The sequence below is a fragment of the Anser anser genome (genome assembly GCF_964211835.1).
Source record: "Anser anser genome assembly, chromosome: 13".
Lineage (NCBI taxonomy): Eukaryota > Metazoa > Chordata > Aves > Anseriformes > Anatidae > Anser > Anser anser.
This window is the reverse complement of record NC_139734.1, coordinates 22,869,927-22,889,754: the sequence shown is the minus strand read 5'-3', so window position 1 is coordinate 22,889,754 and position 19,828 is coordinate 22,869,927. Positions and strand designations below refer to the sequence as shown.

The 19,828-nt window shown below is 60.3% G+C and overlaps 1 protein-coding gene across 10 annotated transcripts; it reads right to left on the bottom strand.

Annotated features, from left to right (window-relative positions):
* Positions 1 to 93: 93 nt before the first annotated feature.
* Positions 94 to 16,056, bottom strand: LOC310880673 (relaxin receptor 1-like). 10 transcript variants are annotated; one of them, XM_083796858.1, is made up of 19 exons: positions 15,133 to 16,052; positions 14,875 to 15,024; positions 10,638 to 10,781; positions 10,138 to 10,227; positions 9,945 to 10,050; positions 9,426 to 9,497; positions 9,018 to 9,089; positions 8,543 to 8,614; positions 7,522 to 7,593; positions 6,057 to 6,131; positions 5,877 to 5,948; positions 4,090 to 4,161; positions 3,828 to 3,899; positions 3,544 to 3,615; positions 3,384 to 3,455; positions 1,929 to 2,158; positions 1,224 to 1,634; positions 820 to 1,035; positions 94 to 522 (listed from the first exon to the last, which is right to left on the bottom strand). In XM_083796858.1, exons 1-19 carry the CDS (start codon positions 15,548 to 15,550, stop codon positions 335 to 337), a joined length of 2,676 nt encoding a protein of 891 aa, XP_083652984.1. In that variant the 5' UTR covers positions 15,551 to 16,052; the 3' UTR covers positions 94 to 334. The 10 variants fall into 10 exon arrangements, with proteins under 10 accessions (XP_083652984.1, XP_083652979.1, XP_083652982.1 ...); XM_083796853.1 differs by having other exon boundaries at positions 94 to 1,035; positions 1,929 to 2,161; positions 15,133 to 16,054; XM_083796856.1 differs by having other exon boundaries at positions 1,929 to 2,161; positions 9,945 to 10,227; positions 15,133 to 16,053.
* Between the last annotated feature and the right edge of the window lie 3,772 nt (positions 16,057 to 19,828).

The following is a 19,828-nucleotide window of genomic DNA, read 5'->3' as shown; positions in this document are numbered from 1 at the left end:
TCCCCAGCCCAGCAACATCGTGGGGCTGGGCAATGCGTTCATGTGGTGGCTGGAGCCATCAGGCCGCACATCCAACATTTTGGCAGAATGAAGCCAAAAAAGTAACCCAAGAGCAGCTGTGAATTGGGTGGCAGGAGCCGAGCCCCCCCTTGGGGTTGGGCAGCAGGGGTTGCCTGGGGGCACCGCTGCCCCCAAGCCCCCAGACCCACATGAGCACCGCGGTGGCAGCAAGCGGCTGAACTCGAGGTGCCTGTGCCCTTCGTGGCACGGCCCCTGCCTGCCGCAGGGGAAGATCTGGTAGGGGAGATGCACCGCTCCTGGGGCGTCCTCAGCGTCAGACAGTGCTGGCCTGCGTCGCTGCCAGCACAGAGCTCCTCTGGCACTCGTGCAGCTCCGACGGCTTGGCCTGCAGACAGCCCTGCAGCTGCTCCTGGAAGGGGGCGGTGGTGATGGTGTAGAGGATGGGGTTGAGGGCGCTGTTGATGGGCAGGATGAAGATGACCACCCAGGAGGTGATGGTGCCTGCGTTCCACCGATGAGGACACGGCGTTAGGCGGCCAGAGCCCTGCCCGGGGGAACCCACCCATGCCACAAAGTGGGGCAATCCCATTTCCAGGCTCATGGCCACGGGGGGTGTGTGTGTGTGTGTGTGTGTCACAACTGCAGCTCTGTGGGGAGCTGGAGGGGGCCAGGGCCCACCTTGGGATGGGCGACACTCACCCCCTGCACTCAGACACCCAACCTTGGCAGCACCCACACCGAGGAGCCCCCACCCAGGGGCTCTGGGCCGACAGCGGTGCGCCCGGCCGGGTCCTTCACCTGGTATTTCCACCTGCAGCAGGGAGAGCAGCTTGAGCAGGAAGATGGGGATCCAGCAGAGAGCATCGGTGATGACGATGAAGAAGAAGCGCTTTGCGATGGCGACTTCCCGGGAGCAGACGCTCCTCTCGGCTGTCCTGGACGCGGTGATATGGATGGAGTAGAACATGCCGGTGTAAGCGAAGACGATGGTGATGAAGGCCGCAAGGTTCAAGCCTGGAGAGGAAGAGGTTTCTCTCGGAGCACCTCGGCTGGGGCCGTGGCGCAGCAGGACTGCTCCCACTTCCCCACTAGAGGGGGCAGAGGCAGCTCCGCAGCCCCGGCTCGCCCCAGACCTGGGTGCGCTGAGCCACCCCGCTGCCTCTGGAACCCCGGCCTGCCCCGCTCCGTGCCCGTGGCCTCACCCAGGTAGATGGTGGTGGAGTAGCCCCTGGCGCTGGGCCGCTCGCCCAGGTCGGACTGCAGCGGGAAGCAAACCCCGTTCCTGCCGTAGTAGTTGCCGAAGGACTCCTTACACCACAGGGGGACGAGGCTGAGGGAGAAGCCCAGGAGCCAGATGACGGCCAGCACCGAGACGGTCTGCTTCCTGCCGGCTCTGCGGTGGCTGAAGGGGAAGACGATGGAGAAGTACTTCTCCAGGGTCATGTAGGTCAGCAGCAGGACGGACACCTCGGAGGACAGCATGGCCAGGCTGCCCACCAGCTGGCACTGCAGGCTGGCCATCCAGCCCTGCGCGTGCTTGTTGTATTCGCCCGAGTACTTGAGGTCGAAGGCGCCGATGACGAAGAGGTAGATGCCCATCAGGCCGTCGGCACCTGGGGTGGAGGCAAGGCACGGTGAGAGAAAGGCTCCAGCGGGCAGCTGTACCCCCTGCAGTGACACCGGGGCCACAAAGCCACCGCAGAGCTGTTGTGTCTGCATGTATTAGAAGAGCTGCCAGACGGTGCCGCGGCACCTATAAGCATGGGCAGGAGCTGAGACATGCCAGGAGCACCCCTGACATCGGCGTGAAAAGAAAGGCAGGCAGCAATGGGCCCCGGCCGTGCTGGTTTGGGGTGCTGTGAGCTGGAGAGGCCCCCCCTGTGCCCTCCCCACCGCTCCCAGCTCACAGCACAGGGACTTGATGGCCATGGCGTGCTGGCTGTTCTCCGTGGCGATGAGGGAGCGCATGCAGATGACGAAGAGGTTGCCGAGGCAGGTGACGCAGGCGATGACCCAGACGAAGACGCGCAGGATGATGTTGGCCAGGAGGTGCTCGAAGGAGGAGATGCCGTCGGTGTTGGGCTTGCAGCTGCGCACGTGGGGCGCAGAGCTGCAGTACTGGAACTTCTTGAAGTAGCTGCTGGGAGGAAGGGGCTGGCTGCCACCGGGCCGGCGTGCACAGCCCTGCTGCTGCCACATCCACCTCCTCCAGCCCCCCGTGGTGCTTGTCCCTGTCTGCGTGGAGCAGGGCCAGCCAGACCCTCAAATCACTAGCCACGAGCCTTGGAGCTGTCACTAACCAGGGACAGGAGGACAACTGGAGCAGAGGACCCGGGAGGCCAGCACACAGCCCTCTGCAGCAGCACCCGGGACAGGGGAGGAACATGCAGAGAGGAAGAGAGCTGAACAGGGGGGTGCGGTTTGCACAGTGTCTGCAGTTTGTTTTGGACACCGAATAAGCAACAGCCCAAATCCTTTGCGAAACAGGCAGGAGGCACCCCAATGCTTTCCTGGATCGAGTGCTGCACAGCCGCGCTTATATCTGTCACCATCAGCTAATAAATAGAGAGCGGAGTATTTTCCTCCAAGCCCTGCTTCTCACAAACATTTAAAAATCATTCCCTTGTTCAAGTCTCTCAACTTCCATTAACAGGGATTCAGATTTTTCCCCTGCATATTATTTCAGATTAATCTTTTCAAGCCTTATAAAAGCAATCCCATACAAGCTTAGTAAAACTCCACATTAGAAAATGACTACAAAACTGCAATGCAAGGCTCGTTTCTGCTTAATTATAGATAAAAGGGGAGAAAATGATTGCTTATTAGCAAGTCAGGTAGAAAATGTACCATATTTACAGTCCAAACAGACCAATTACAGAAAGGAAGATGTACAGTTGTCTTTCATTACAGGTACTCTAAAATGTGCATCTGGAGATAATTATTTTTTTTTTTATCCTTCCAAAGCAAAGCCCCAGCACTCACAGCTGGCTCCTCGGCTGTATTTCCACCACGTGTGCGGTGCCTGTCCAGCCTTGCTGCACGTCTCTGCTGCCCTTAGGCCGTTACCTCGGGCCCAGGCAAAGCACCTCTAAGGGGGCACTCGGGCACACGACGCGGGGCCCGTGCACACCTCGCCCGACAGAGCCCACCCCTCCCGCACCACCCGTGCGGTGCACACTCAGAAGTGTGCATCGTTCCTTGTGTCACGTGCATGGGGGGCACCTCCGCAATTTGGTGTGGGATAAATGCCCCCACTGCTCCGGCAGGGGGTCCTGCACGGGGAGGTGCAGGCACGGCGCACGCAGGGGCTGAAGCCGCCTGCTCAGAGCGAGGAGTGAGCTGGTGTCGTCCCCTCCACTCACATGTGGGAGAGGTTGGCCAGCCTGCGGAAGGTCAGGTTGTGGATGTTGGGGATCTCCAGCCCTTCCAAGCTCCTGCAAGACGAAAGCAGGGCAGGGGAGGCTGGGAGCTGCCGGGCTGGCCTCGGTGCTGCTGCAGGGCTGGGGATGCTGTGGGACTCACAGGGACCGCAGCTGGGGCAGGCTCTCAAACTGCCCGGGGAAGATCTCGTTCAAGGGGTTGTAGGAAACATTCCTGAAAAGAAGGAAAGCTTTGATAGTTTTCCTACCTGGAAGCTATCACAGGAGCTGTAAGTAAGGACAGAGGGGGGGGCTTTTCTGGCTTCTCCCCAGCACTCCCCATCCCCAGGATGGGCACACAGATGCAGAGCAGAATTGCACAGCGCCTTGCAGGGGCCGGGTGCTGGCCGCCCCCTCCCCGCGGTGGCAGGGTGCTCCGGTACTCACAGCTGCTGCAGGTCGGCCAGGCCGTTGAACAGTGATGCCGGGAGCTCATCTAGCCCGTTGCGGGACAGGTCTCTGGCAGAGCAGAGCGGTGTTTGGGAAGGCGTGAGGCCACCTGCCCGCAGGCTCTGTGCCCGCCGTGCCAGCACCACCGAGCCGCGCAGGGTGGGCAGGGGGCACACGCAGCCCCCACACAGCGGGTCCTGAGCCAGGGACCCCCAGCCCGCAGCAGCAGTCTCGAGGAACACGACGGGCAGACACTTACAGCTCCACCAGCCTGTTCAGCCTGGAAAACGTCCCGCCTTGGATCCACCTGATCTTGTTCCTGCGCAGGACCCTGAGTGAGGAGGAAGAGGAGAGCGTGGGTGCAATGAGCCTTGTGCACCCTCTGCGGGCGTCACCCAGCCTCTGGGCTGGCTGCAGGCACTCAGGGTGCTCTGCTTGGGGCACATCCATGGGGTGCCCCCGGCTCCATGGAGTCCCTCCCCAGTGCCCCCTGCCCCAGCCGCCACCCCCAGCCCGTGCTCACCCAACGCTCCGCTGCTGTGGGGCCGGGCCTGGGCCAGAGCCCAGCTCCCTGGGGCAAGGCCCCACCTCACACAAGCCCTTAGAGAAGGGCCCACCAGAAAAACAGGAGGTGACCAGAGCTGGCTGAAGGGCTCAGAATTAAAAACTGAGGACGAGAAGTGAAAGCCTGGAGTGGTGCACTAGGATGGAAGCACAGCTGGGCTCTGCTGAGCCCTGCCACCAACTGAGGCAGCCCGCTGTGCTGCAGCGCTGCGAGACGTCTGCAGACAAAGGCCCTCGTCCTTCCAGAGGATAAAAAATTAAATCGCTTGCTCCAGAGCACAGCCCCTCAGTCCAGTTTCTGGTTGCTCTCACTTTGGCTCTGCTGCCACATTGTCCGTGGGATCGAACATGGAGCAAGGCGTGCGTCTGCACCGCGGTGGCCGGGAGCACCACAGCGCAGACATGGGGGAGCCCGGCCGGGCCGGCTCGTCCTGCAGAGCCCAGCACGAGCCCCTCTGCGTCTGCGGCCCCTCCTCGCCGAGCTGTCTCTGGGGCCGGTGTCACTGGCGGGGTGTGTTTACACCGTCTGTCTTTGCCCTCACTTGGGTTTCCATGGCAGTGCCACAACAGCCCTGGGAAACACGCGGCTGATCAAAGCCGAAGGGGGTTGGTTTTGGGAGGACGGAGGGAGCCGTGGGGCAGCAGCTCGCCCACCTCGCTAGGGCTGCCGGCAGCTCCCACGGGAGAAGTGGTGTGGGGTGGCTCCGATGACTGCTGGTGATCCCCTGGCAGGACGCCGGGGCGCCCATCGCGCTCCTGCTGCCACCACCACCCGCGGCCATCGGGCAGCCCACGGGTGTGCGCGGCGCTAAACTTCCCTGGCCTGAGCTCAGCTCTCCAGGGGCTGTATCTATCTCTCTGGGAGACATACAGCCATCGCACACGACAACACCCCTGGGAGAGGCCTGGGCATTACCAAGGTGAATTCTTTTCCCCTGTCAGCCCCAGGAAGGCACCTGCGTGAGGGCCCGGAGCACAGCCCAGCCCCAGCCATGCAGCGGTGCAGGAACAGGCCCCAGGCAGGGGGGCGGTAAGCAGAGCTGCTCGGGGTTTGACACACAGAGCCAGCTCACAAAGTTTATGGTGCTCCTCAGAGATATTTTTAGGGGATTTGGATGCCAACGGAAGGCTTTGGGCTGGCCGTGAGCCTCGTTGCTTGCGCACCATGGGAAGCTTTTTCCGTGCTGCGCCCTGCCTCTGACCCTGCTCGGTTCCGGCAGCCCCAGGCTGCTGCTGACGGGGGAACTACCCTCCAGACCCAGAGCTGCTGGACAAGGCCCTGGGGTGCCCCATCAAGTCCCTACAGAGCAGATATAAAATTCATGAAGCTGACAGCAATACAGATACGGAGCGAAACCGTTCACGTGAAACGCAGCCCCTCGCCTAGCCCAGAGCAGAGGGAAACGGTGTCTGAGCCGAGCCCCACCTGCCCCCACCCCACCAAGGGGTGTCCCCGGGCAGGCAGGGCCGTGGGGTACTCACAGCACGGTGAGCTCACGGCACTCCTGGAACACGGCCCCACGCACCGCCCGGATCCTGTTCCCTTCCAGATCCCTGCAGGAAAGACGATTGTGCGGCTGCCTCCCCGGCCCTGTCCCCGTTGGGATGCCCCCAGGGAGCAGTGCCTGCCCCGGACCCGGCTGCCCAAGGCCAGGTACTCACAGCCAGCTCAGCTTCGGCATCTCCGCACACAGGGAGGTGTTGGGTATTTTAGCCAGGGAGTTGTTCAGCATGTACCTGCGGGGAGGAACAGAGACGAACGGGGTCACAGCGCCGTACCCCTGCACGGGATGCACCCCGAGGGCTTTCTGCTGGTGCCCGGCCTCCCCGCAGGGCTGCTGCTCACAGCAGTACCCGGGCCGAGCTCAGGGCTGGCGGCACCTCCAGCACCGCGCTGGCTGCACCGGCTCCCCGCACCCCGGCTGTGGGGCCGGCAGTGGGTCAGCCACTACTGCCCAGGGCAAAGGGCTAGTGCATGCACCTTACCCGTGGTGCAGAGCTTCACTCGCCTTCTTGGGCTATGACAGTAAGGATATGGGTCGTACTTAGCGGCTGTGGGACAGCCTTGCCAGGGAGCTGAGGGGCATGGCCCAAGGAGAACGGTGCACGGAACCAGAGCGACCCGGGAGTGACAGGCAGCGAAGGCAGATTTACAGCACGAACTCCCTCTGGCATTTTTCTCAGCCACTTTTGCACATGCCTGCGTGCGCAGCGCTCCTTAGTGTGCTTCTTGTGACCGCAGTTTATTAGCTCGATTTGTTAAAAAAAGCAGCAGGATAAACAAGCTACGTCACCGAGGACAGCGGCTCCCCTGCCCGCAACGTGGGAACGCAGCCCGGGGGGGGGGGGGGCACTGCCCCACAGCCCTCTCTGGGGACAGTGGGGACAGGCACCTGGACGCTGGGTGCCCCCCCGAGCATGCTGTCCCTCCTCCAGCCACCTCACGGCCCCAGATCCCCAACCAGGGCCCCCACCAGCCCCGGTGGCTCCCCAGCCCCAGCCCCACAAGTTACGTCAGTACCACGCACCCAATTTTGGGGCTTTTGCAACCAACGCCAGCAGTGCTGGTGCGAGCCCACACCAGCAGCTGCAGCTCTGCCCTTGCAGGTGCAAGCTCAGGGAATACAGCTTAAAGCATGGTCAGATATATGGGAGTGTATATACGTGTGTGCACTCACACACGTGTTTTTTCCAGTCTAACAGCCAAAATTTCTCCCCTTACTCTGACTCCAAGCTGCTGCCAGAGTTTCTGATCTGCACTGTGGACTATGGAGGTGGAGAAGGTATTAAAATCACATTAGAGTGATTGCAAAATTACTCTTATGGTGGCCAAAGCCAGTCAGTTATCCTGTACTTCCCTCTTGGAAACGGCTGGACCTTACGAACAGCCCTTATCTCAACGTGGTGCTCAAACAGCTAGCACAAGGGGCAGAACTTAGGGCAGCACAATGCCCTGCTGAACGCGGTGTCCTCAGCCAGCTGCTGGAAATTGCAGCAGGGCAGGTATGTGCCCTGCAGAGTTATCCCTCGCACCCTGGGGAAGGTGAGGAAGCCACAGCACCCTTGACTTAGCCCCAAGGAAGGGGCTCAGAAACAGAGCCTGGAGAAAGGGAGCAGGAGGACTTACAGAAAGTACAGGGACTTCAGCCCCACAAAAGCGGCGGGGGCGATCCTGGCGATCCTGTTGTTGTCCAGCATCCTGCAGAGGAGGAGGAGGAGTGAGATGGGGCACCCACCAATGGCGAGGAAGGCAGCAGGAGGCTGCCGGCACCAGGAGCACGCCGAGCACCACGCCGTGCCCGGGGAGCTGGCTCTGTCCCTTCTGCCCTGCAGGTCCCCCTGGGTGCCACCCCTGGGTGGGGGCAGCCCCCCGCATCCCATCCTGCTCCCCTGTGAATCCTGCCCCGGCTGAAGCATCGGATCCAGCTGCAGAGTCTGGAATCCTTCACAGTCAGGGTCTGTTGGATTTTTCCTCTCCTCTGCTGTGAAATAACGATAAATTAAAAGCCATCCAGGGAATTCAGGGCCGTGCTTGGCTTCTCAAAAGTCCTTTGGCTTGTTTGCGCCACAGACCACCCTCCGTGAGTCGTTCATCATTCTGTTTTCCCTCTTTGATTTAAGGAATAACTGAGCTGGTCCCATGGCAAATAAGGGGAAACCTGACGGGGAGCAGGCCTGCCCTGGTGGCGGGGCCGCCCCTGCACACTCGGGCGGGGAATCACCTTATAGAGCAGCCTTTAGGGATTTTTCTATGTAAAAAGATGTGTAAAAGCACATGGGCAAACAGGGCCTTCGAGAATAAGCAGGAGGAGCGGACATTAGCTGCACTTTTGGTTTGGGCACACTTTTTGAGGGGCTGGGGCTGCAGACCTCCCTGTTCACTACCGCACTGGGAGGCTCTCATGTGTTGCTCTGGAGCTGGCCCAGGTGCTGTGGGTGCCCCCGCAGCCAGCCTCGCTCTGCGCCCTGCAGCCCCCCAGCAAGCGATTGCATCCCACCACGGAGCCGTGAGGCCACCATCCCCACTCCATCTGACATCCGTAATGAGATCGTGGACAAGACCCGGCCTCATTAATCCCCCCACAAGGAACTGGTGTCACGACGCACCGGGATCACGCATGGGGGTCAGAACCAGAGGGGGCACTCACAGCCACTCGAGGTGCTGCAGGTCCTCGAAAACCCGGGGCTTCAGCTGGGAGATCTTGTTGTGGCTGAGGAACCTACAGATGAACAGAGAAGATCATTTTCCTCCTGGTACCGCTGCTAATTCACCCAGCTTTTGCTAAAGCTGCTCCTCCCAAGGAGCCTGTGTGCCCCCCACTGTCAGTACCTGCGGCTCCTCTCCCTTCGCATCTCTGATGCGGGGCCCTGGATCAGGCAGGCAAACACGGGGAGGGGAAGGGAGTGATGTGCGGGATGTGCTGGTGCCTCCGCCCTGCCCCACATTCACCCACCTACTCCAGTTTAAAGCAGGCTTGGTACTGATTCTTGCAGGAGCAAGAAGTCCGAGAGCCGGACTGGAGCCGGCTGTGCTGCGAGCCTCGCGTGCCAAGCGGCGCAGAGGCCTGCCTCGTCCCACGGATTTCCTCCCCAGGGCCTCGTAACGCAGGAACTCTTACTTACAACGTTTTGAGCTGAGAAAGTCCAGCGAACGCTTTGGGTGAGATCATACGGATCTTGTTGTTTTGCAAAAATCTATTAAAAAATGGAACAGAGAAACAGATTGGAAAAGAAACACTTTCTAGGGGGGTCTCAGCCTAGAAAATCATCGCAGGGCTTGCACAGAGGGACCAACGGTGTCATTACTCCTCCAACTCCAGGGCTGGGCAGCCTCAAACACAGAGACCAAGTGGTGGAGATGAAGACAGGCTGAGGAGTGCCTGGGCTAACACGGAGCCGCAGCACAGCCCTGAGCAAAGCCACCCCGACACGTGCACGCTCCTGTTCCCTGTGCTGCCCCTGCTGCTGCCGACCCGCACGGCCGCTGCTCGCCCCGTTTGGCGCAACGGGGCACAGAGGGGTGATACTCACAGCTTCTTCAGCCTCCTGTACCTGGCGAACTGATTGTCCAGCAGAGAGTGGATTTTATTTTTCTTCAGGTCCCTAACAGGAAAACAGGAAGAGGGAAGGAGGGAGGGAGGAAAATAAATAAAGAAACCAAATTCCGAGGCCAGAGAACCTTTATCACAGGAGGATGGGGCAGCCGAGGCCCTCCTCCTGTGCAATACAAATGAGATGCAAGGCAGCTGCTGTTCGTTAACACAACACCACTAATTGCTCTCCCAATCTGCAAGAATTATTTGCCATGGCTGAGTTTTTTCAGGCTCTCCTTCCCCTCCTAGCCCTTACTTTGTGTGTGTGACAAGCAGCTGGGGCTTGCCAACCTCCAGCCCAGCAGCAGCACAGAGCAGCCAGCAGCCGCCTCTCCCAGCTCCGTGCGGTCTGGGGGTGCTGCAGGCAGCCAAATCCCTGTGACAGGGGGCTGCTGGCCCTGGGGGGGCATGGGTTCCCTTGGGGGAAAGGGGAAGAACATGTCCCACCGCTACTCACAGCCTCGTCACGTTGGGGGAGACCCAGGGCACAGCGCTGAGGTCCTGCGCAGTGCAGTCTACTGCCTGGCCCCAGCACCGGCACCGCTCCGGGAACAGCTCCAGCGCTGCGGGAGAGCAGAGGGGGTGTGCTGAGGGGGCAAAGGGGCCACACAGCAAGGGGGGGATGCCCGGACCCCAACCAGGTGGCTTACAGCAGGGGTCTGCCTCATCTTCCACCGCCGTGCTGCTGCTGTGCGTGGCCAGCTTGTCGCCCAGGACCCCCAGCCAGCCGGTGTTGTCCACTGCGGGCGGGGAGCGCCGTTAGGGCATGGGGAAGGGGCCCGGCACCATCCCCTCCACCCGGCAGCTCGGGATGCCTGCCCTGAGCGGCCTTCCTGGTGCCTGGGCTGGCATCTGGGTAGAGCAAAACCCCGGCAGCATCGGGACAGGGTGCGGGGATGGATGAAACCAGGACCCAGATGATCTTCTACATGGGGCACGCGTGGCCATGGTGCCTGGGTGGATTACGCGTGCCAGAGCCGGGACGCAGCTGGATAAAGAAGCAGGCCCAGGGCTCCCCCCACTGCCGCTGCTCCCAGGGGTGGACCCAGCTCTGCCCTAATGCCCTCAGGGTCCTGGATCCTGGCATTCCCAGGTCCAGGGGGTTATTCCCACCGAGGGCATCCCCCCTTCCTAGGGGTTTGCCAATTACCACAGTTCTCCTCGTCGGCTCCGTTGTCGCAGTCGTCCACCCCGTTGCAGTGCAGGGCCTGGGGCAGGCACACGGAGAGGTTGCCGCAGGGAAACTGCCCCAGGGGGCACGCGTGCCTGTCCCTGGGGTGCATCACAAGAGGCTCTGCCAAAGGAAGAGGAGGTGCTCAGCGCTCCCCTCGGGCAGCACCTGAGCTCCTGGGGCTGCATCCTGCTTTGTGCCCATGCTGTCCCCATGCCACCCGTGAGCCCTCCACCACCAGCACCCCATGAAGGGCTCTGACCTCTGTGGGGCATCCCCCAACACCCACAGCAGATACAGGCAGATATTCTCATAACAGGTTAAAGCCCAGCTGCCGCGTCCCAGCTCCATCGCAGGGTGCGAGGCTGTCCTGGCAGCTCGGGCTCCCCTTCTGCCGGGCCCTTTCTGTCAGAGCCATCCCGATCCCCAGCTCAGGGCCCCGTTCATTAATACCCTGCGATTATCCGTGGCAGAGGCACGCCTCAGATCCAGCTAAACGTTTCCACACCCCGCTTTGATCAGGCCCGGGGAAGTGGCAGCAGTGAGCACCGGGAGGGACCGGGGCTGCACGGAGGGGCCCGGCTTGTCGCTCAAGATTTTCTTCAGCTGCCAGCCTATTACTGGCTAGTGGGGCGTGCTGGAATTAAAAGCACTTTCCTCTCTCGCACACACACCTCATTAGCCATCCCATCAGCAGCACTGCGGTGTGACGTGGAGGTGGATGTGACTCAGAGCATCACACGTCCACGTGCCTGCCCGTGGCAGACGGTGGTTTTGGGGCTGGTGCCCCGGCACGGCACCGGGGCGGGCAGGGCCGAGGATGGCACGGGCACGGCACCGGCAGCTGCGGTGGAAGCAGCCTGTGGCTGGCAGGTGCCAGCGATGCCTTCGGACTCCCCAGGCTGAACTTCTGCTCTGAGCACACATCCTGGCACCCCTCACCAGCCCCGTTTACACCTGGACCCAAGCAGGAGATGGGGACAGCCGTGTCCCAGCTGCAGCTGAGCAGCAGCCAGACAGCTCAGCACCGGCCCCAGGGCACCTCCCCTCCCTCTCTCCCCCAGCTTCTGCACGTCGATTTGCATTGCTGGCGGTGCTGATCTGATTGCACGTTGCAAACCATTTCTTTTCTTGGAGACACAGAGTCCTTCCTGCCCAGAAATGCCTGCGTGTGGCACAGCAATTGAAAGCAGACTGGAAGCGGCTGAAAGCACCCCTGCCGGCTGCCTGTCTCTTCCCAAATGTCTGCCGTACAAGACGAGGGAGGCCTGGGCTGCGGCCGGAGAGCGATGCCGAGTGATGGGGAATGGATCTGAGAGACGGAGAAATCTGGAGAAGGCACGGAGAGCCGCTGGGGCCCGTCTCGCCACGGGCCGTGCGCCGTGCAGCTCTGCGCGGGGCTGGGCACAGCGGTGCCGTGCCCCTGCCTCTGCTGAGATTGCCACCAGGCATCCCTAATGGGCACAGCAGTCTATGGCTATGTAAATTCATCCAGCATTTTCTAAAATTCAGCATCTTTTGCCAAAATTCCTTCATTCTCTCTCTCTCTCTCTCTTTTTTTTTTTTTTTTTACAGTACACTGGAGACTGCTGTTTTGGAAGTGCCTCCTTTGACTAGTCTTTTTGCAAACTGAGAAGTAATTTTAGGTTTTTATAAATGCTTGTGGCTATACTTCTGTGTTAGGCACGTCTAAACCCACGGTTCTACTGCAGAGCGTTGCAACGCGTAACGCATGTCAGATGGAATCACCGTCTGCCCGAAACTTTAAAAAACGCATCTTGTATTAAATGTTGCAAAAATGTTATCACTGAAAATTTGTTTATGCGTGATCATCTGTTCCTGTAGCTGGGAGCAAACCCATCTATTTTCTGCTGATAACGCAGCACAAGCAAGATGAAACTGTGGCAAAAGGATCAGCAGAGCTGGGGGAGGGCTGCAGCCCTTCTCTTCCCAGTCTGCACCCACGACCCCGAGTTTGTTTCTAGTGGATCTGTTGAACGTTAATGCTTCAATAAAAGAGTTTTTATTTATTTACCCCATGCTGGCAGATCACACCCAATGATAAAAGTATGCACGAAAAGCTAACCAAAATGGCAGTTGTGTCAAAACGACAGAGCAGGAGGCTGTTACTTTTTCTCGCAGCACCCCAGCAGTGCCGCAGCCGTGTCTCCTCGCAGCGTCCTGCACGTGGAAAGCACGGGCAAAACGTTGTGCTTGGTGCGATGGCCACCCTGCCACCCGAGTGGCTCCAGGGGGTGCTTATCAGCGCGGTGATAGGTGCCTTATGTAGGTAAAGATGAAGATAAATACAATCTCCTCCTGTAGAGAGAGGGCAAGTGGCAGACGAAGGGACAAGGACGACCATCCCCATGGAGAGGTGAGCATTTCACCTCCCCCCTAGCCGGCCTGATGCTTCCTCATAAACTTGTAAGGAGAACTTGTCTCCTTAGGAGAGCATTTGGGGTGATGAAAGAGTAAGAAAATGCAAAGCAGGAGGGAGAGGGACGGTGCAAGACCCCTGACTCCTGTTCTGCTGCAGCCCCGCAGGGGAAAGCACCTCCCTTATCCTTGCCGGGCTCTGCAGATGGAAACCGATCTGACTCCTGAGCCCTGAGCTCAAGACCCTCCTGATGGATGTTTTCCTGTCTTGGTTCCATTTCTGGACATCCAGGGAGGTCCTCTGCTGCTTGCTGCTCCATCACGCAAGTTTCTGGCTGTTTTCTTGGTCTGAATTTATGTAGGACCCGCAGAAGGTAACGGGAACCTTTCCAGGGCCTCAAGGTCCCCATTGCAGAGAGCCTGTCTGCATATGGAGCTATGTAAATACCGAGAGCAGAGAGTTTACACATATATATATTTATATACATAAGCAGAGGCAGATGCAATTTCTTCGGGAATGAGCCCAAGTCGCAGGGTCCCAGCCAAGCCCCCGGCCCCAGGACCCGGTTCTGCACCAACCCCCCTGGGGCTGGGGGCAGCCGGCGGGGAAACAAAGCGGGGTGGGAAAGAAAGTGAAATAAATATATAAATAAATAGAAACCAGAGGAAAAGTGGGTTCCTCAGGTAAGGCAGAACGCTGAGGCCATCGGGGGGCTGTGCATCCCGCAGGACAAACCAGCCCCTCCGAGCCCTGCGGCACAGCCCGTGCCCCCCGCCTGCCCGGCTCTGCCCGGCTGGGAAGCAGCCAGCAGCGAGAGGAAGTGGCCAAATTTAGCTGGGATTAAGTCTGGCATCTGCTGAGTTTTCGTGAGGGCCACCCAGGATTGTAAACGAAGCCCACGCATCGCCCGTAAAACAGCCGTGACCGAAATAAACGCGGAGCCGGGGAGCAGGGAGCGCTGCTGCCGGGGGACCTGGCCCCGGCCCCAACCCCCGGGCTCAGTCCCCCCCGCAGACCCCAAGGCCCTGTCCTAAGCCTGCGGCCGCATCGCGGGGACTTCTCGCAGCTTTTGCTGGGCTTCAGAGGGAGAGTGAGGGCGGCACGAAATGAGAGCAGCGAGGTCTGGTCTGTTGGAGGCTTTCCACCCGAGAGCCATCTCCTTTCAAACCCAGCTCAGAGCAGACCGAAGCAGATCTGCTTCCCCTGCACACGGGGTCCATCTCCCCAGTCAGTTCAACAAACGCATCTCCAGAAAGTGAACTCTCCAGAAACCAACACACGCAGCAGAGCATGCCTTGTGTCCACATTACCTCTGCCTGCAAATAAACCCACACACAGTTTTTGCCAGCCAATTTCTGCCGGCAGAGTTTAGGGCATGGCCCGAGGGCAGCACACCTCCCGTCCCACTCCCTGTTGGTGCCCCAGCTCTCTGTCCGTGCCGCAGGGTCTGCCCAGGGCTGCAGACCCCTCCCTACACCCAGCAGGAGCACACCCAGCTTGTGCTGCACCCGAAGCGAAGGACCTTAGGGGCGATGCCAATAATTACCTGCTTGGCTGGGGAGAGGGGCTTAGCACCCCCCCGGGGCCAGCAGGGAAGGAGCAGCTTGCATTGACACTGGCAAAAGTAAAGCACAGCAAATCAGACTCAAACAGAAGCACCTCAGAGCTCCCGGCTTTTCGTCGTACACCTCCCAACTTCCAGCACAAAGTTTTTAATTTGCGTCTGGTTTGCCACCCCCCCCTCCCCTTTCAGGCCACAGCCCTGGTGCTGCATCTGCTCCCACGCCGCTCCGGTGCTGCCTTTCCCTGCCCCTGGCTAAAAGGCAGAGCCACGACCTGTGATTATCAGCGGGCTCGGAGGCAGCAGCAAGGTCCGGAGAGCAGCGTCAGCAGCTCTGCAGAAAGCTCTCCTCGGGCACCAGCAATTTTTCTCCAAGCAGCACGGTGTTCTGGGGCAGCGAGCATCACCGCGCCGTGTGCCAGGACCTGTATCAAATCCCAGCACAAAATTCCCTGTGAACCCCTCGCCAAGAGCTCGGCCGGGCGGCCTGCCACCCCCCCCGCTCTGACTGACCTGCGGGGACACCCACTTACTGGTAACAGCACAGAAGAGCGGCGGCAGGACGAGCAGGAGCAGCTTCATCCCAGCTTGTCCCGGCGCTGCGGGCGGCAGGTTGAGCGCTGCTGGGCTGCCGGAGGCAGGGAGGAGGAGGCGAGGGGACGGGGACGCAGCTGATCCTCGGCCCCCTCCTGCGAGCGCACAGCAGCACCCACGGCTCCCAGGCTCGTGGGCGCCGGCGCTGGGGACGCTGCACGTCCTCACTGCTGGCAAGGCGTCAGCTGCACTGACCCCCGCGTCCCGGGAGGCTGGGTGCAGGGCGCAGGGCGCAGGGTGCAGGGGGAGGCAGGGCGCAGGGGGAGGCAGGGCGCAGGAGCAGCCCGAGCGCATCTGCAGCTCTTTGCAGCCTGACGCCGTTCTCTGGCCAAGAGAAGGCAGCGAGAGGACGTGCATGAGGAGGGAAGCAGTGAGAGGAACGGACACGGTCCTTGCCGGGGGGGCCGCAGCCCTCGGCCCGTGCTCCCCAGCCCTGGGGCAGCCTGGAGCCGAGCTGTGCCCCCGCCTGGGGCACCCAACATGGGGTGCGCGCCCCAAGGCAGCCCGGGGCCAGCCTGGGGAGAGAGGAGGAGGCTGAGGGGGCTGAGGGGGCTGCTCCCTCCCCGAGAGGGTCCCCTGCTGGGTTTGCAGCCCATGCTGGTGCCCAGCCCTGTCCGGTGGCAGGATGGGTGCCCCGGTGGGGGCAGGACAGCCCCGTGCCCCACGGCACTGCCTGGGAGGTGGGAAGGGCGTCCGTCGGGGACCCCACCTGGCACCAGACCTCGCTGCGTCGGGGTCGCTGCTGCCCCTTCCTCAGCCCGTTGTTGAGGGCTGGGAGGCCCCAGGGAGCAGCAGTGGGAGCCGCAGGACAGCCCCACAGACAAGGCAGCTTTGCCAGCCCAAATTCAGTGAGACCTTTGGGAAGAGGGGGGCGTAATCGGGATTTCACAGCTGGGGCAGGGGGAGGGGGGGAGCGAGGTGGTCCTGATTAGAGAGCAGACTCCTACCACGGCTTTGATCTCCGTGCTAAGTTCCCCAAACCATCTGCACTGTGAATACAGCTCTCCTTCCAGTCTCCTTTCCCAGCACTTCCAACTGCTTGTTATGGGTCCAGAAAAATCTGTAAAAATTAACCCCTGCTGCTGGAAAGTCAATTTTTAGCCAGGACACAGGACCTGCTCTCCCACCTGCTCGTCCTCATGCCATCAGTGTGGGACTAACTGATGCACTGAGCAGGAGGAAGGTCCCAGGGCCCCGGGGGACCTGCAGGGCCCCCCCGCTGGGACCAGCTCGGAAGGGACACGGCCACCAGGTGACATTGCTCTGACACCAGGACACCGAGCTACACGCTCCCCGACCCAGCCGGGACACGTCCCCCAGGAGATGTGCCCCATTCCCGTGTCACCGGCAGCGGAGCTTGAGGAAGGGACCCCGAAACCCGCCACCCCCTGCCCCTCGCCCCCACAGGGATTTGGTCCCTTCCATGGTGCTAACTCACAGACCGAAGGGCACTTTGATGCCGATAGCCAGAGAGAGTGGGGCTGGTGGGGGAAAAGGAATCAAAGAGAAGCAAAATATTTCTTTTTTCTTTCTCTCTCTCTCTCTCTCTTTTTTTTTTTTTTTTTTTTGTCAGAGAAAGAAAGGAGCTGCTTGGAAAACAGTTCTGTGCATGGCAGTCCTAGGCTGCCCGCAGAGGTCTGCAATGCTGCTGAAGTCTGAAGCCCTGACTTTGGTCCCAAGGGCTGGCTGGGGGCTTGGTGATGGAGCCAAAGGCACTTTTCTGCCCTGATGTCCGAACGGGGGCATTTGCTGCTGGGTGCCAGGGCGCCAGATGGCGGTGACTGCAAAAGCAACACACCTGCAGCCAGGGGAAAAATCAAAGCTTGCGAATGAAAACATGTTTCAGGGCCTGACAAAATTCCCCTGTGCTTTCCCTTAGCTGTGGCAGTGGCAAAGGCTGCCCCGGTCGCATGGGAGGCAGTCCCAAAGCGAGGAATTCCTGAGCCTCACAGCACACAGAAACCCTGAGAGAGCAACCGGAGAGGCTGGGCAAAGACGGGAGAGGCCTCATCTGCAAAAATGATGGCAAACAATTCCAGTCGTCTTCTCCCGTGGTCCTCCAGGCTGTCAGCATCTTCCCACCAAGTCTGTATTTCTTAGCCTGAGCTTTGCTAATGGGCCAAAAAATTTCGCCTCACACCCTTTGGCAGCAATCCTTGTCCAGCTCTCGGGGACGTGCCTCCAAGTAACCGCTGAGTGATGTATGGGCACTGGAGGCTTCAGCACATGCATTAAATCTCCGGCTGCAGAGCCCAGCAATACATTACAGCACGGAGACCCGCGTGGCCCGGAGAGCACTTGTGCAATCGCATGGCACAGATTTACGTCCCGGGGCTGTCAGAGCGCGACCTCCTCGCGGAGCCACGGCCCCGCTCCAGCCCCGCCACGCAAGGAGCTCATCCTGTCAGCTCTCTGTCCCTCCCTGGATAATGTTACATCGGAACAAACCGAGCCAGATCTTCCCTTCCACTCGGTTTTCTGCTGAGATAGCTTCCCAGGCCACGTCCCTCGGCTCTCCCTCGGGCCGGATGGCTCCGGCTCCGGATCCCCCTGCCGGAGATAGGCCTCGGCTGAGCAGCACCCCGGTACCCAGCAAGGTGGGCGCTGACAGTGTCAGCTCCGGGTGGGCGGAGGAAAGCCCAAAAGGATGGAGTGTGTGTAGCCAGGGGGCTCAGGAAGGGCTGCTGGGGTGTGCCACCCAGCCCCGATGGAGCTCTCCGTTGAAGGGGGCAGCCCAGTGCTGCTGCGCCCCCACCAAGCCCACCTGGGCTCCTCTGCACACGGAGTGCCTGGTTTGGGGTTGGTCCCCCCCCCAGCAGGAGAACACAGCCCTGTGCAGCGTGGTCTCACACAGCAAAATGCTGCCGAGGGGTTCAGCCAGGGGAAGACACTCTGCAGCCACGTCATCTTGCTGGGACAGCGAGATTTAGGGGCTGTGGTGCCCTCTGCAAATGTTACGGGGTCAAGTGACGGGAGATGGGCTTGGTAGGCCTTACTTTACCATGTCATCCTAAAGAAATGTTTTCATTCCTTCTGCCCTCCAGACATACCTGAGTACACCTTGCAGCCATGCTTTGTACGCAGAAATAGTGAGATACAGAGCTGAGATCGTGGGCCTGGTTGGGCTGACGTCCGTGGGTGTTTCTGCATAATTTTGGCAAACCAACGCTCTGCCTTAACTTTGCTGTAAGGGAGAGGTTTGGGGACGCTGTGGGGCGTGAGGTGAGGCACTGTCCCCTCACACAGCCGCTCCTAGGCAAGCAGGAGCACCAGGACAGCACCCCATGGGTCCCACAGGGAATGCCCACACGGACCAGCACCAGCCCTCACGCTCTGCTGGGCTCGCACCCCCGGTTAGCCCCTGCGTTACCGACGTGCTGTCCAAACCCCAACATTCCTCCGTGCTCGGTAATCGCGCACAGAAGATGAAGCTCTGCCCTGGGGTCCCTGCAGGACCTGAGCCAGCAGCAGCAGCCAGCTCTTGCCGTGCTGCCGCCCGTGTGAGCGCGGCGCCTCTGGCACGGGCGATGCGCTCCCTGCTCGCCACCGCGCCCGTCAGTCACACGGCAATGAGGGGAAGCTAAACGCTGCTGATGGGAAGTGTTTTAAGTAAGTCTACACTGGAGATGCAAGCCCAAGCGTTTCTGCTCGGCGGATGAACCAGAAAGTCATTAATTATTCTGTGCCGGAGCAGATGTTGCTGTGTTTGAAATTGCTGGGTAACTGAGTCACCGCTCCGTCCGTTGCCAAGATCTGGGTCGTGGCAATGCAAACGCGGGCTCCGTGTCAAAGGTGGGACCGGGGCAGCCAAGGACCAGGAGGAGCATCCCGCAGCTTGCTCTGGACTCCCACAGCCCCTAAAGGCCATGTGATCTTGAAGGGACACAGCTGGGGGCTTCGCTTCCCAAATTTCACCCACTTCATTTTAAAGTGACATCCCGAGCCCAACAACACATCGGCTTTAAATCCCCGAGCAGGAGGAGCAGAGCCCTGCTGCCCCACAGCACGCAGTGGCCGCAGAGCTGAGCGGGGCTGGGTTGGAGCAGGGTAATGGGGCAGCCAGAGAGACATGGCAAAAACCTGGGCTTAGTGCAAATCCCCACTCCTCTGACCCTGAGCAGATGTAAAACCATGTGCCTGACAAATAAGGAGAACAGTTGGGGAAATAAATGATTTTTTTTTCTGTGTTTGTGAGTAAAATAAAGATATTATGGGGTACAGAGCAGTGGACCAAGACGAGCAGGAACACCTTTCTTCAGGTGGCACAGAGCTGTGAGCTCTGGGGTCAGGGAGCTTCTGGCTGCCGCTCCCGGAGGCTGCTGAGAGGCAGCGAAGCCGGCCCTGGCTTGGCTCCTGGGGCAGGCTCCCAGGGCAGGGGAATGGCATCAGGCAGGTGAAGGCAATCCCAGCTCCTTGTCCTCTTTCAGCCCTTCTCCACCCTCCTTTCCCTCCTGGTGCCTTACAAGGTCCCAGGAGCCCCCCAGGCCCGGGACGGAGCTTGCAGCAGGACGGGAGCCGCAGCATCGCCCCGGGGCTGTGCTGGCTTCGCGCTGCAGCCGCTCGCCTGCGGGGCGGTTACGAGCATCCCAGCCAGAGGCTGTGGACAAGGCGTGATTGTATTGCAGTGATTATTAT